At 34.8% G+C, this 17,006-nt stretch overlaps 1 protein-coding gene across 2 annotated transcripts in view; it reads right to left on the bottom strand.

The window, feature by feature from the left end:
- Positions 1-17,006, bottom strand: part of Cth (Cystathionine gamma-lyase) — a 182,625-nt gene that overhangs the window by 149,986 nt on the left and 15,633 nt on the right. For both annotated transcript variants that reach the window (XM_072529897.1, XM_072529896.1), the window contains exon 2: positions 4,959-5,153. In XM_072529897.1, coding sequence (XP_072385998.1) covers positions 4,959-5,147 — 189 coding nt within the window. In that variant the 5' untranslated portion in view covers positions 5,148-5,153. The remainder of the gene's footprint in view (positions 1-4,958; positions 5,154-17,006) is intronic.

Below are 17,006 nucleotides of genomic sequence, written 5' to 3'. Positions count from 1 at the left end.
TATTAACTCACTAATCGTTCGAAATAAATAAAGGTCTGAAGGGAATTAGAATTATTTCACGGATTGGTGAATGAGCTGAAGTAAACACCTTGCTGTTAGATCATTAATTGTCCGAATTAAATAAAGGTCTGAAAGAACTTAGAATTATTTCACGAATTAGTGAACAAACTGAAAAAATACTTTGCTGTTAAATGACTATTTGTTCGAAACAAATAAAAGTCTAAAAAGACTTACTATTATTTCGGAAATTGCTAAACAGCCAAAGTCTAAAACCTTCCCGATATTTCCACCTATTAAGTAGTGCCGATTGCACTTCGAGATTAAAGGAACTGAAATCTCTGCTTAACAATCGAGGTGGCTTCTGTGCATAGAGTACTCCTTTAACATTTGTTATGTAAGATATGCTAAGAATTTCGAACTCTTAAGGTACTCTATATTGCCAGTGGCACCCCGTTCACAGCAGAGCTCAGATATATATCGAGTCAGTGTCAATCCGAGACAAACGAAAAAATTTCATTAAGAAGATGGAATCGAAAAACCTTCGTTCCTCTTCTCCAGCGACGGCTGGTAATCATCCATAAATCCAAGTTACAACTGAAGATGAACCAACCGTACGACAAACCTGTCGCTGTATGCTGTTAGATTGGATCTAATACGCATCGAAGTGCATATTAGTCCACGACTAAAGCACGCGATGATAAGTCATGTTGCTGAGGTTGATCCACGAAAGACTGTGAATCGCCTTTAGCCGCTCTGTCCGAAAAGATGGACGATCTTAAGACTCTCTGTGGTTCCATATATAACTAATATTGTTCTGAAGCTATTTTCTTGTGGCATTTTAAAGTAATTACTGGGAATAAGCCACAATTAAAGATTAAAGTAAGTTTATTGACGTTTCAACTTCCACTTCGGAAATCGATCTCAAAATACAAACAAAAATTTCCGAAGTGGAAATCGAAACGTCAATAAACTTACTTTAACCTTTAATTGTGGCTTATTCCTATTTAAATAGTAATTATCTGTAACCAAATTCGAAAACAGAGAGAAACAAATAGAAAACGACTGGAAAGACGTGCGGGGTCAGTTCGTCACTCAGATTCCCTCTCTGAGAATATCTCCAGGTCGAGGTGTCAGGATTTGACGACGTGAAACACAGCAGATTGTCGGGAAGTGACGCTCCTTGCTGGTCTCGTCGCTGCCTCCACTCACAATACAAATAACAAGAGTTTGAATATATATGTAAGAAAAATGTCATATAAAATAATAAGCTGGAAAAGAAAATATTAAGTTAAATATAAAGAACAAATAATATCAAATAAGCACAATAAGATGTTACATAACAAACAACAGATGTTATGGTAGATGAATACCTGTGAACACTATCAAGAATAAATAACAATCAAAAGAAATATTCCTGAAAGTAAAAGTAACGATATAACGTAAACATTATAATGTACTATATCGTACAGCAACAAGTAAAATATCATAATCGCTCGAAATTAACAGATAACCTTAATCTCTTCAAGAAGGTAGACTAGGAGAAATAAAACAGCAGATAACTTTGGAAAGGTATTCCCCAACCAAAGGTGTAGACATTAGAAGATCTTAAGTCCAATGGGCCTTCTGAAAAAAGTACACCGTCTTTTATTCCAGAGCTACCAGGTCAAAGTGGGCGTGGCCCGTAATTCACCATTTAGGGAAGAGAATAACTTCAGGGACCAATCAGAAGGCCGGGAGAGTGAAATGCGCAGATCGGAGCAAGTGATTGGTCAGTTCAGAGTTGATGACGTGACCGGTCTGGCGACGGTCTGTTGTCGGACGCTACCACTTACTGACCAATCAGTGTAGCGAGAGTATCGGTAAAAATTACCGATTGGCTCTCTGGCTGGAAAACCAAACTACTACGTCATAATCCCAAAGAACAAAGGAATCTCTGGGATAAAAGAACGCGTTTTTTCAGTCAGAGACCAGTTCGAGTTTCACCTTGTAATCGAAGACTCCTAGGCTCGGTGTTTTTCACCTAGAATCTGCCTTTTTATTTAACGATCCTGCACTCATCACAACTCACAGTCAAGCTCTACGGCCAAATCCAACAGAACGAACTGGCAGAAGATTTTATCACACGAAAAGCAGACTTCTTCAGACAACTACATCCCAGAAGAGCAACGCTGCATGATCATTGCCAACCAACTCCTACCACAAATCAGGATCTGCCTCGGGCTGGGGATGCCAAAGACAGAGGACAATCTCAGACGAATAGCGAAAAAAATGGAAGGAGATGCGCACGCAATACGTCAAACCAAAACGTTTCGATGCAACTCCACGAACGACGTTCAAGGAACACCAACTAAATCATGTTGATGATGAAAGGGTGTCCCAACTGAATCCCATATCCCAACGGTCGATGGCCACAGGACTCCCAAATCTCAATGGAAGGATCAAGACCAAGAGAGTCAAGATACTAATCGACACCGGTGCTTCTGGAAACTTCGTAAACCAGAAACTGATCCAGACCAGGGACCCGAAGACTCGATCAGGGACGATTCAGCTGGAGCCATGGACAGTACATTTCTAAGTCGAGGGACTACCGAAGTCGAAATCATCATTGACAACTTCAGTACAACACAATGTACCGTACTGGAGAAACTTAACCACGATGTTGTATTAGGGATGCCACGGTTAGACAAATGGAAGCTAGCATAAACATACCCCGAAAATGTTTTCACTTAGACATCACTTCCAGGACCACAATCTACACTGGAACAACCATGATAACCAACTCACAAAGACCCAACCACTGTAGGAAAACCAGGCACCAACCTTTGCCTACGAATTAATCCAGAAACTGATACAACAATACAACGATGTATTCGACGAGTGTCTACGCCAGCCAACCACAAAGGCTACAGAAATACAAATCGAACTATCGGACACACAACCTATATATATATATATATATATATATATATATATATATATATATATATATATATATATATATATATATATATATCAGACCACAGAAGACGCCGCATTACAGATCAGGAAATATCTAATTTAGTCTTTCTCAAGACTAAATCTTAAGTTTTTCAGATGTTTCAAGAAATCTCTGTGTTCTCTAAATATGGGAATTACATCGTCTCATTTTATACAATTTTTAAAAAGATGTTGTCATTAAACAGAAACAGAAAAGTAAAAAAAGTTAGGTAAATCCAGTAAGAATCCCGAATAACACTTGAATACCTTAGTTTTCGCATAAACGATGGTTGTATTTGCTTCTTCGAGGCGTAAAAATATTTTAGTTAATATATTTTTTAAATGTGAATTGGGAACGTATTGATTCAGGTTGTATGGATATGGAAAAATGTGATTAATCTCGCAAAAACTAGCAAAAACCCTTAAAAACCTCAAAAAACATGGTTTTTTAAGGATTAATTACCCAATTTTTAAATGTCCTAAAGGATTAGTTTACTTACAATTATGTAATTAAATTATAATATATAACCTATAAATAAAACCTTGGTTTGATCTATTCTGAAGTGTATAAAATGGAGGAAATCTCACAAAATACCCTACAAAACTGTTTTTGAAGATGGTGTACCTTACGAAATAATCTGAAATCAGAGATATAGTTTGTTGATCAAATGCCCAAATTAAAAAAAAATAGACCTGTAGCCATTACCAAAAAAAAGTTAAAAAAAAAAATGTATTTTTATGTTATGTACAATCAACTTACGGGTCAAATAGACAAGTTTTGTAAAAGCCTCAACTATGCGTGTGAATTTTTTGAAATTTTTAAATTGATTGACTGAAATAATTAAATTCTGTGAGTGAGGACATTTTGCCTACCTTAACGGGAGATACCCTTTGTTTCAAGAAGGTGCTTGAAGAAATTGCTATGACTCAAGCTGTGTTGTTCAATTGGTTTTGTAAGGCTCGAAATATGTACTATGAGAAATATCTAGACCTATAATTCAAGAAAAAGCCCTCGAAGTTGCGCAATACCTAGTACTAAGTGACTTCAAGGCATCAAATGGTTGGTTAAAAAGATTTCGTCGTCGACATGATATTACTTTTAAGAGAATAATATTTGGCGAATCCGCCGATGTTAATGTCGACGTGCAATCTTGCAAAAAAACTGTTTGTTATTTTAAAGGATTATACCCCAAAAGACGTGTTTCTTGCAGACGAGATGCGTTTCTACTATCGTGCGTTGCCAACAAGAACAGACTTTTACAAAAAGATGAAAAAGCAGAATGGAAAAGTAGTATTGTTTCTGTAGATTGCTACACATCTCACTCTAAGATTGCACTGGATAATGTTAAGCTTATTTTTCTTCCACACAATACAAGCTCACATTGGCAACCTTTAAACCAAGACATTATCCATAATTTTAAAATAATCTATAGAAGCTACTTGATTAAGAAGCTTTTAACTTGCATTGCTCTTCAAGAAACAGAAAAAAACATTACAGATCAGTTGCTTTAATTTCCCTATATCCTCTCTTAAACGAACACTTCTCTTTAGCGATCAGCTTTGGATTCTCCGAGGATGGTCGCTATTGAAAAGTTTTACTATACAATAGTATTTAATAGTTTTGTACACTTTTTACACTGTAAGGCAGTCCAAGTAAATCTACTTATGGGAGTTATGATTGCATTCTAAACTTATTTCTATATTATGCGCATTTTACGGGTGGAAAAACTGTATTTTAACCATTACAAAGGTTCAATGTAAAACAACATTTGCCTTCTGTAAGGTCAACGAATATTTTTAACGATAGTAAGTATTAACAATTAATTATTAGTTTAGACGTATAAGCGTTATCTAAATTACGATATAAAATGTTTCAAAAGTTATTTTTTTAGTAAATATTTCAACAAGTCGTTAAATTTCCAAATACTCATTTACGTAGCATAGGAACATTGAACAGAATCTAGGCAGAAAAAATGCATTACCTTAAATTGAGCTGGTCCGTATTGTTTAAAAGTAGTCGACGTTACTAAAGGTGTTACAACAGCCATAGAATCCCATTGTTCAGCTTCTTGAGAATGATGAATGGCGGCTGTGGCAAAACCTTTGGGGACGGGCAAGTATCCATCATTATCTCCATCTGCACCAATAACCCTGCTATTTGCTAACGCCATATTTACCTACAATATATCTAAATTACGGTTTGCTAAGCACATAGTGTTGAAAATATTTGAATGTGGTAATATAAATAATCTCTTTATGATAACAATTGCTAAATATCCATGTGATAAGAATAAAGAATGATCGAAAATAACCTAATTATATCTAATTAAGATATAACGTGTCATCATAAATTAATGCTGGCAATATTCCAACACCGATTCCAATATCATACCGAAAACTCGCATCAATCTTTAAAAAACTAATGGATGTCACAGTTTTACCATATGCCATTATATGTATCCTAATATTACTAGTTCAATATACAAAAATAATATATTTTTCTGAATTTCACAAACAATGTTAAGTTGTAATTATACATATAACTTACAAAAAAGTTGTAAGTCGGATTTAAAACATAACATCAATCATCAAGTGAAATTCTACCAGAATACAAACTCACTGTATCACCCAAATAGTTGGCAGACCGGAGCGACAGGAGGTTACATCTACGTCCGCCCCATCTACATCGACCACGATCTATAAACACAATTCACCTTTTCATGTATTATGAATTTTCCATAGGGATGAACGCTGGACGGGACAGTGATTTTTGCTGCAGGACGGGACACGGGACGTGACAGCGATTTTTTTGTGGGACGGGAATGGTGCTTTGTTCTGCGGGACGTACCGCATGTCCCGTAAAAACTGTAGGTACTTTTATTATTATCGGAATGATTTGGTAATTAAAGCTATATAAGGATCTGGATTATGTTTGCAACGTAAAAATATTTATAGAAATTAAAAGGTTTTCTGTTTTAATAATTCATATTGATGAAACATAATTGATACGTTTAGAATAACAGAAAATTATAAAATATTTTCACACAAACAGTGTGACTTGCCGTCCTAGCCTTTTATATAGTTAGATATTATATTAAAAACCATCGGTATTGCGAGTGAAAAATACCAAAAAATTAGGTTGAAGCAAACTGAATTTCAAATACCAAAATCGGTATATGTAAAAAGGCACTTTTTCCGCTTCCAATGAAGCAATTTTCTTATTTTTTTAAAATACGATGTAACTCGAATACAGCCATCTAAAAAACGCATTACCAAATGTCAGAGATGCTTTAGTTTTGTTATAAATAAATGAATTTATTTATACTCCAGTCGTCAGAGACTTGCCACTGAACCTCTTAAAAATATAAGAACAAGCTGAGAATTTTTCTGAGAATGGTAATTTTGGGACCCCAAAAAATATGTAAGAAAGTTTACTATTCTTACCTCTCTGATTCCCCCTAAAACCACCCCCTCGTAGGAAAAAATCGATTTACCAAGAATCGGTGCGTCGTATATAAAAATATTTCCAATAAAAACTGTAGCTGAGACAATTTTGCACAAAAATGTTTAGTACCTAGCACTTTTTGTGTAAAATAAACCGTTCTCTCAAAAATATCGCTTAAAGAGACGCGGCAACGTGTGCGAAATCAATTAAAGAAAATTGTATTAATTCAACTGTAAAAATTCGATATTTTTTTGATTAGAGTGTCCTATCGACAAAAGTCAAAAAGAGTTTTAAAGATGAAGAGTGCAGCTTTCTTATACAATTTTTGTACTTTGTCACAATGAAAGTCAGTTTCTATAAAAATGCTAAACAAATAAACGTTGCTCGATTTTTGCAATTTTTTACGATTCTCATGAGATCATTAAAATTCATCACTTTTCCATTAACCGGTCACCAAGGAATTTCCATTGTTAAAGCTCAATCTTCAAAACCTATGGCATGAATTTTTAATTTTGATTTTTATCAACAAATGTGATACATTTCAAAAATGCCTAAAACGCTGAATTTAATTTTTCACATTACAAACGATCTAAAACATTTAAAACAGCTTTGTTTTGATTACATAAGTACGTTTTTCTAAACTACACAACTTAAGCTACAAATTTCACTCAATACCGTCTTCCTAGAAGTATTTTCCGTGACGTGCAACCGTTTTTAATGTGACAGTTTAAATTCAGCGTTTTTAGGCATATTTGAAATGTCTTACATTTCTTGCCAAAAATCTAAATCGAAAATTCATGTCATAGGTTTTGAAGATTGAGCTTTAACAATGGAAATTCCATGGTGACCCGTTAATGTAAAAGTTTTAAATTTTAATGATCTCATGAAAATCGTAAAAAATGACAAAAATCGCGCAACGTTTATTTAACACTTTTATAGAAATTGACTTTAATTGTGACAAAATACAAGAATTGCGTAAGAAAGCTGCCCCCTTCACCTTTAAAACGATTTTTTCTTTTTTGTCGATAGGTCATTCACCTCAAAACAGATCCGCCCTGGTCCAAAACTCAAGTTTCACTTCAGCTATAAAACACGAAATACGAACACAAGACGAAAATCCTATTTCGTTTTCGATATCCTAAAAGTATGCAGGAAGAAATAATTAGACAAATAAATAATTAGAAAATTAAATTATTTCACCTTCTATATCACCTTATTCGGCTTCCGTATGAATTGTTCCGAAAAAAGCAGACGGTTCCTGAAAGAGGAAATTTAGAATATGTATAGACTATGTAGCGTTTTAAATTTTATAATACGTCCCTGCTCGTTTATCTCGTCAGTACGCATAAAAATTGCCATAAAATCTGTGTTTGTCTTTTACGAAAATCCTTAATGCGTAAATAACGCTGGATATATTTTTTGTCTATGTGTACTTTCAAATCCCATAACCTTTTGTTACAAAGTCAGGTAGAACTCCGGTTTAAAAACTACGTGCTATTTTGTTAATTTGTATTATGTTATATCTATTTCGACAAGTTTTTGTCGTAGAACGAGGGTCCGAGGTATATTTGTTTGTTTAGGTTTTATAAACACAAGGGGGAGAGTTATTTTATGGCGTGGAATTTGAAAAAATTTAACGCAAAATAGGGTCGACATTTAAGTTGCAAGCAGAGCAGACGTGCTACAATGTGAGTCGAGCTAAGGAAGTCTAACAAAAGATTTGAAATGTAAAATCTGGGGCAATTTTTGAATCGAACAAGTGATTCAACTTTTTTGTAATGTTCTCATACCAGTGGACGTGATGATACTCTTTGCATAGGCAGTTCTGTCAGAGTGGTCACTGGAAGATTTGAACAGATACTGGAAATTTTTGAAAAGTATTATATAGAATGTCCCCGTCGACAGCTTGATTCCTCCACCAAGTTCCTGTTTCAATTGTTCCTGCCTGAGTACGGAAATTATCATATTTTCTACTAGTTGTTGAGGTTGATTTTAGTTATTTTGTGTGTTTGCTTTCATCCATTTTTTGAAAAATGAAGTCTACTCAGGTTAATCATTTGAAATCAGGAGAGTTATCTTATGAGCTTTTCATAAGAGGTAAAAATGTCCCAAATAAGACAGTTGATGATAAGAGAAAGATGTTGAGAGCTTTGTTGGCCATGGAGGCCACTTCGTCTTCAAGTTTAGTCGATTTGGTTAGTAATGTAGTAGATCCTGAGAAAGAGTTGTGTGAGATTAAGTTGATTATGGAAGATTTATGTATTGGTGCTCAATCAATAAATGTAGAATCAAATAAAGCTGATTTTGCTAGATTTGAGACAAGGTCTACACATTTAGATACCAGATTAGAGAATTTCCCTATGAATGATGTTGAGGAAGATGTAAAAAAGTTTGTCAATGAGTGTAAAGATGATTTGTTGTTGTTAAAGGGGATGTGTTAGAAAAACTAGAAATGTCTGATGATTTAGTAAAACCATCCACTAGTAGCCCAGTTTCAGTCCCTGTAGTTCCCAGTTGAACAGTCCCAGCCCCAATAATACAGGTTTCAACTCCTGTCATTATTTCTGATTTACATATTAAGTTTAATGGGGAAAGTAAAGCCCTCCCCACATTTTTAGAGAAAATTAGAGATTCTGTTAGGTCTCGGAATATTTACGAAGACAGCCTGTTTCGTTCAGCCATTTAATTATTTGAAGGTAATGCTGCTATTTGGTATAGGAGTGTTAGAGATAAAATTAATAGTTGGGATGAGTTGGTAGCCCTACTCAAATCTGCTTTTTTGCACCCAGATTATAATGATAATCTCTTTGACAAAATTAAAAGTAGAAAGCAAAAAAGAAATGAATCCATAACCATTTATTCAGCAGTGATGGAAAACCTTTTTAAACGTTTAGAAACTTACCCTAGTGAAGCCCAAAAGGTGAAAATAATGAGGAAAAATATTTTAGTGGACTACATTCCACTGATAGCCCCTACAAGATTTTGCTACAGTAGAAATGTTAGTAGCAACTATAAAACGTTTGGAGCAGAATGTCCTGCCCTTGTTGCAGACTACTAAAGGTCTTGCTGACTGAGGTTTGTTGTAGGATGATTCAGAAAAGCCCAAAGAACAAGTTCATGTGGTGAATAATCAAAACAAGCAAGATAAAAGTGAAGTAGTCAACAGACAGGACAGAGAAAATAATCAATCTAGGAGACCCAATCCCAAATATATGTATGAAGATGATAGACCCAGTCCACCAGAAAATACTAAGTAAGAAACCAGTCCTTTTCGTCCCCACCCCCAATGATGCAATCTTTTTCGTCCCCACCTCCATTAATGCAGTCAGCCCGTTATCCAGCTCCCAGAAATCCGAAAAAGATTATTTGTTTTAATTGTAATAGGCCAGGTCATATTTCCCGTGACTGTAGAAGCAAGCCAGTATCTTGTTATCTTTGTGGTTATAAAGGTGTGACCATATCTTCTTGTCCTAAGTGTTGTATTTCAAATAGATCTAAGACCAATAGACCTTACAGGTCATCATTGAACCCAATTTTTGAAAAGAAAGATAGTGATAGTCATCCTCATGTTAGTATTTCCATTTTATCTAGAAACTTTGTAGTTCTTTTAGACAGTGGTTGCTCTACATCCGTTGTAGGCGCCGCTGGAGTTGAATTTCTAAATTCCCAAGAAATTAAATATAATCCCACATCTACTAAGCATGTCCGCTTAGCAGATGGTTCCAATAAATCAGTTGTCGGTAACATTGATCTTCCAGTAGAGGCTGATGGTGTTTGTCATATGATAAAATTTTTTGTTGTACCTTCTGTCCCTTACAGTTTCATTTTGGGAAATGATTTTATGCGTCAATTCTCACTGTTATTAAACTTTGAGGATAGGACATGGCATTCTTCCCGAAGGAAAAATAAAATAGAAACTACCCAAGAGATTAATTATTTAGAGGTTGATGTAGATAGAATAGACCTTTGGTTTGATCATTTGAAATTAAAGATTCTCCGATCCCCCCTTGATTTTCCACAGTGGAAAGTGGAGAATGATTTTGTTTATAAGTTTGCCCCTACCAACAATTCTTTTAAGACTAATAATGTACAGTGGAAAATTCTTGTGCCCAAACCACAAAGGTTTGAAGTTATGAAGTATTGTCATGACCCACCTACGTGTGCTCACTTTGGATTTTCCAAAACTTTGTCCCGTATTCAAGAAAGATATTATTGGCCCCAGATGCGTGTTGATGTGATTAAGTTTGTCAGGTCATGTAAAGTTTGTGGTGCTCAGAAGACACCAAATTATGCTCCATTAGGTAAAATGGGTAAGCAGAGAGAGGCCAAGTTCCCTTGGCAGATAGTTGCAATAGGTCTGATAGGTCTCTTTGTTCGTTCAAAGAAAGGTTATACGTGGTTATTAGTGGTTGCTGATTGGTTTAGTAAATATACTTTAGTCCAACCTTTGAGAAAGGCCACCGCTAAGAATATTGTTGAGTTTTTGGAAAATGATGTTTTCCTAATGTTTGGTGTTCCTCAATATGTGATTTGTGATAATGCCTCAAATCTGAACAATCCTCTCTTAATTGAGCTCTGTAATAGGTATAACGTTCAGAAGGTATGGTTTAGCCCAGTATATGCACCTCAGTGTAATTTTGTGAAGAGGAACAATAGAACCATTGGTACAGCAATACGTACGTATGTTAAAGACCACGTAGATTCGGATAAGAATTTAGCACAGATCAGACAAGCTATTAACACTGCAAAGCATGAAGTGACTGGATATACTGCAGCTTTCCTGAATTATGGCCGTCATGTTCCTTTAAGTGGAAACTATTATGGTGTTGATCATAAGGATCAACAGAATCAAGATATAGAGATTATTCCAGGTGACCGTAACATGTATGCTTCAGAAGTCAAAGGTTTAGATAAAGTTTTTGAAAAGGTTAAGGCTAATCTTCTAACTTACGTAGAAGAGAAGTCCAATTTCAAGTGGGTGATAAAGTTTGGAAAAGAAATAAGGTTTTGTCTTGTGCTGTCAACAAGTTTATGTCCAAACTAGCACCGAAGTATATTGAAGCAACTATCAAGGAAAAATTGTCACCAGTGGTTTATCGTTTGTCTGTATTTTCGAGTTTGTATGTTGATTTGATTTCATCCCTTTGGAACATTGTTCCACTTTTGATAATTTTAATTCAGGTAACCTATTTTATTTGGGAGACACATGTGAGAATCACATTTTGTCATATGTAGGTATATAGATTTAGGGTCTATATCCTAATTTTTTTGTGGAACTGTTGCCGAATTCCCTGTCTCGCTAAGCGTATAGTGAAGATGCCTACCTGTTAAGTGTAGAGCAATTTTTTTTGGATTTGTGCATAGCACTTGGTTTAGGCAACGAGGTGTCATGGCTATGCCTGCCCGACAAAATCACTTGTGTTACTGCTGTGAATGTCAGCGAGGTTCACTGCAGGGCATAAGGTTAGCTTCCCCTAAGGCATAGAAACTCATGTCACCTACAGTTCATTTTAGAGTCTAAATTTCAGAATACTCGACTTTAAAGAGTCTGGCGATCGATGGCACGCTAGCCCATTCTTTGTAACTAACTTTGTTTTTGTTGTTTAATCCCATGCTAGCCATCATCTAAAAGATATTATTACGAAGTTTCGACTCAGTTAAGAGGTCATCTTCTGATTTGGTTTTTGTTGTTTTACCTTTGTCAAAAACTGGATAAGAATTATCCGAGTTTTTTCTTTTAAGAAGGGGCATTGTAGCGTTTTAAATTTTATAATACGTCCCTGCTCGTTTATCTCGTCAGTACGCATAAAGATTGCTGTAAAATCTGTGTTTGTCTTTTACGAAAATCCTTAATGCGTAAATAACGCTGGATATATTTTTTGTCTATGTGTACTTTCAAATCCCATAACCTTTTGTTACAAAGTCAGGTAGAACTCCGGTTTAAAAACTACGTGCTATTTTGTTAATTTGTATTATGTTATATCTATTTCGACAAGTTTTTGTCGCCTAGAGGATTATATTTCATGATGCCCCCCTAATATAAAAAAGAGTTTTTATTTGTCTTTCGTCGTTAAAACGCAATAAACTGGAATATTTAAAAAGTTTGGGAATTTAAAAAAGGAATGTTTTTGTCGCTTAGAACGAGGGTCCGAGGTATATTTGTTTGTTTAGGTTTTATAAACACAAGGGGGAGAGTTATTTTATGGCGTGGAATTTGTAAAATTTAACGCAAAATAGGGTCGACATTTAAGTTCCAAGCAGGGCAGACGTGCTACAATGTGAGTCGAGCTAAGGAAGTCTAACAAAAGATTTGAAATGTAAAATCTGGGGCAATTTTTGAATCGAACAAGCGATTCAACTTTTTTGTAATGTTCTCATACCAGTGGACGTGATGATACTATTTGTATAGGCAGTTCTGTCAGAGTGGTCACTGAAAGATTTGAACAGATACTGGAAATTTTTGAAAAGTATTATATAGAATGTCCCCGTCGACTGCTTGATTCCTCCACCAAGTTCCTGTTTCAATCGTTCCTGACTGAGTACGGAAATGGTTTCCTGTTTTCCATTTTGAAAATCTGTCCAAGTAGCTTCCCAGAGATGTAGCAAGTTTTTCCTTTACAAAGTTAAGTGATTGCTTTCATTAAAAGAATTTGTAATGATTAATAAATTGTAAATTTTATGGTTTAACTTAGCTGTCATTTTAATTGTTTTTTTTAATTTAATGTTAACATATGGCAGCTAGCTTTATTTTTTTCGATATTTATTTGTTTTGTTTGTTTTAAAAAAAGGTTAATCTCTTTGCGGTAACATTTGTAAGTTTTTGTAGTTTCTCCAACCCCTTTGTAAACGGACACATGTAAGTTTTTTTATTCTGTATTTGGCAACTATTTATATAGTATATTTTTTTGTGCCATTTATATGTTTGATAACTGTTTGTATAAGACAAAAATAAACGTTTGATTTGTTTCTCTGATCCATTGTTTGTATTTATTTTAGAAAATCTCCTAATCCTTTATATATTTTTTATTTTAGGATATTTTTCCTAAATCCAGCAAGTCTAGGATTCTTCAAAGCGGCGTCCTTTCCTTTAAAATAGCTAGAGGCCCTTTCTTGTTGTCTTAATCCAGTTGTCCAGGAGATTTACGTAAGTAACCCCTTTGTTTCATATTTTGGTAGCTACCCCAATCTCAACCCCCTTGTCTTTTACTTACCCATGACCCCAGCTCTCCAGCAACCCCCTGAGTGCCGTTCGCATACGTTTCGAATTATTTTGCTTGCCCTATCTTCGCCCCATAGTTTCTGTCCCCTATTTCTACCCCTATGTTCGTACCCTGAGGTAGGCAAAATAATTCGTTACAACTATAGAAAACTTAACGAAAACACAATAGAAGACAAATACCCACTCCCAAGCCTTTACTGCCCCCACGGATATTTTGAGTTCGTCAGGATACCATTTGGTCTGAAACACAGTCCATCAACATTTTCTAAATTAATAGACAATATTTTACGATCTTTTCTATACAAATATTGTTTCGTACACATGGATATGGCTCTCGTAATCGTTATAAAATCGTAATATTTTCTAAATCCCTGCAAGAACATTAAATACACATTAAAAGTATCTTCAAAACTTTTGAAGACATTAATCTAAAAGTTCAGCTTGACAAATCCAAATTTCTAACAAAAGTCACTTTATTAAAGCAAATCGTGACGCTCCAAGGCATCATGCCAAATCCAGCGAAACTCGAAGATATTCAAAAATACCAAATTCCCAAAACATTAAAAGAAATTAAGTCATTTCTCGATATAATTAGATATTAACGCAGGTTCATAACCGCAGGTACCAAACTTTAGAAAAATTACCTCACCCTCCACGAGATGCACACGACAAATTCTATCATCGATCACAGTAATGCCGCATACGTGGAATCTTTCGAAAAGGGCAAAGAGCTACTTTCTAATACTCCATTTGTTCAGTACATTCAGGACTTCAATACCCCAATAGTATTCCTTCAGTACTTCAATACTTTTCTAAACGTGTCACACTATACTAAAACAATTTTTAATTGAAGGCGATTAAATTTATTTAAACACATAAGTAATTACGCAAAAATTAAATCTAAGACCGATATAATTATTAAATTTTCACGTGTAATTTGACAGGTATCTTATAGTTGTCTAACAAAATTTTATTATTATAGAGTAACCCAATACAGTACTTCAAAAAACAGAAACTTTTGCAAAATACTTAGTTTTTCATTAAGACAAAATCTGAAATTTTAACATATGATCTTATGGTCTTACACTTCGTTCTCTATTTATAGCATTGCTGTCTGCTGTAAACGTTATATTTGTTTTTTTTAACTTGATTTGAAAGTTTCCTTGTATTTATTAATTTGTTTTTTATTCCATATAAATTAAAATGAAGTAAGCTAAACTATTTCATGTGAATGCGTGTATAGTGCATTTTTGTTTATTTGAGTAAATTTTTGAAATATGAAATGAAGATGGCACTAACTACTAAAGAGTTAATAGCTTTGTTAGAAAAAGACTCAGATTGTGAAAATGCTGACTCGCTTAATGTGGGTTATTTGCCGCCGGAATTAGATGAAGTTTCCGATGTAGAAGACATTGATGATACTATTATTTGTGAATAATAAATAAAATCGGATATTGAAGTACATGAAATACAAGTAATTGACGATTCTAATTATATTCCTCTGAACCACAGATAAAACGTCCAAAGAAAAAACCAGGCAAAAACAGTAAATCCAGATTTGTCTCAAGTTATTATTATCAACAACAGATACTCCTTCGTACTCAGTAGTAATTCAACATCGTCTGATTGATATTTAGTTATATGTCGAATTTTTTTCACTCTTTTTTGATAAACAAGTAATTGAGAGCATTCTATATTTTACAAATATTTATGCATCGCAGAATAACCATCACGATTTTGAAATGAATGCCATAGATTTAAAAAAATTATTGGCATATGTATATTATCTGGTTTACACTCTGCTTCAAGTTGATATATATTGTTCGAAGGATGAGGATAAAGAAGTGCACATTATAAGAGAAAGCATGAGACGACATAGATTTATATTTATAATTTATAGTAGTGAAGAAACCGCTACATCAGTGTCAAACTTAGTATATGGACATCAATCTAAATTTGCTTTACCAGATGAAACCAGATTCGACAATATTGGCCACATTACAAAAAGAGACGATAGTGCAAGAATGTCGGATGTGCAAAAGTAATACTACTTATTTATGTAAAAGGTGTAGAGTGCATCTACACCCCGAATGTTTTGAAAATTTTCACCTTAAAATTTAATTAACATTTAAGATACAATATGTTCCTTCATTAAAAATTGTACTGTTTTCCTTGAAAATGAGAAAAAAAACCTTTTGGTTGTAAATTAGTGTTAATTTATGTGTTTTTAATCAAATCTAATAAATTAATTGTCAAAGTTCTCTTTGTTTATTGTATCGCCCTAATGAGTTAATACTATAAAAAGAATAAACTTATCCCAAATTTACTTTACTTACCTTAATACTATTTTAAAGTTACAATCATATCCGTCTCTTGTCAGAATTGGATCAGTCTTTCTCCTCTTTCATTTCTTATGCCAAGACCATATGTCCCCACGACATTTTCGACTGTACCTTGTCCTATTTTGGCATTGAAATCGCCCATGATAATAGTAAGTTCATTTTTTTTTGTCAGTTTTAGAGTGTCTTCTAGAGTCTGATAGAAATTTTCTGTTTCTTCTTCAGTGAATTCTGATGTCGGTGCGTAGACGTGAATAATGTTTATATTAGAGGGACTCGAGTTAATTTTCAATAGCACAACTCTGTCTGATATGGGCGTAAATTCTATTACTGTTTTAGCTATTTCCCTTTTTACTATTATCGCTACGCCATTTCTGTTTCTTGTTGTGTCGTATCCAGAATAATAGATATCGTGTTCATCTATAATTCTTATTTCAGAATTTGGCCATCGAACTTCATTGCATCCTAAAATATCTATGTTCAGGTGAGTCATTTCTTGAATACTATTTGCTGCTTTGCCTGCTTGGTACATGCTTCGAATGTTCCACGTACCGGTCCTTTTAACTTTTGGGACATTATTGGCTGACCGGCGGATTCTTACCACCCTCTCCCCACTTGAGGAGTGCCCGGGACTGAGGGCCATTTGTTTTGGATTTTCAGCCATTGTGGTGTCCTGGGGATATCCTTACGGATCTTTAATGTTGTAGTCATCCCGTTGTAGTAATGTTGTAGTCATCATGCTCTCAGTTGATCTGCGGGTGTTTATTTGTCAAAGCCTTATTCACACCTGTCCCACATATCTGTAGGACGTTCCCTATCAGCCATTGGGACGCGCTGTGTTGAGGTTGAGAACTACTCCCCTCCGAGTGTGTTTTCCAAGAAGTACTGAAGAGCCTCTACTCAATTCAGAACCCATTATTCTTGGAAACTACACCGGCACGGTAATCCGGTTGCTCATCCAGGGCAAAATCGAAGGAGAACAACTGTCCTGGCTGCGTAACATGGACAGGTTGAACGGTCGAGAAAT

The sequence above is a fragment of the Diabrotica undecimpunctata genome, chromosome 4, assembly GCF_040954645.1.
Source record: "Diabrotica undecimpunctata isolate CICGRU chromosome 4, icDiaUnde3, whole genome shotgun sequence".
NCBI classification, from domain to species: domain Eukaryota; kingdom Metazoa; phylum Arthropoda; class Insecta; order Coleoptera; family Chrysomelidae; genus Diabrotica; species Diabrotica undecimpunctata.
This window is presented reverse-complemented; position numbering and strand designations above follow the sequence as displayed.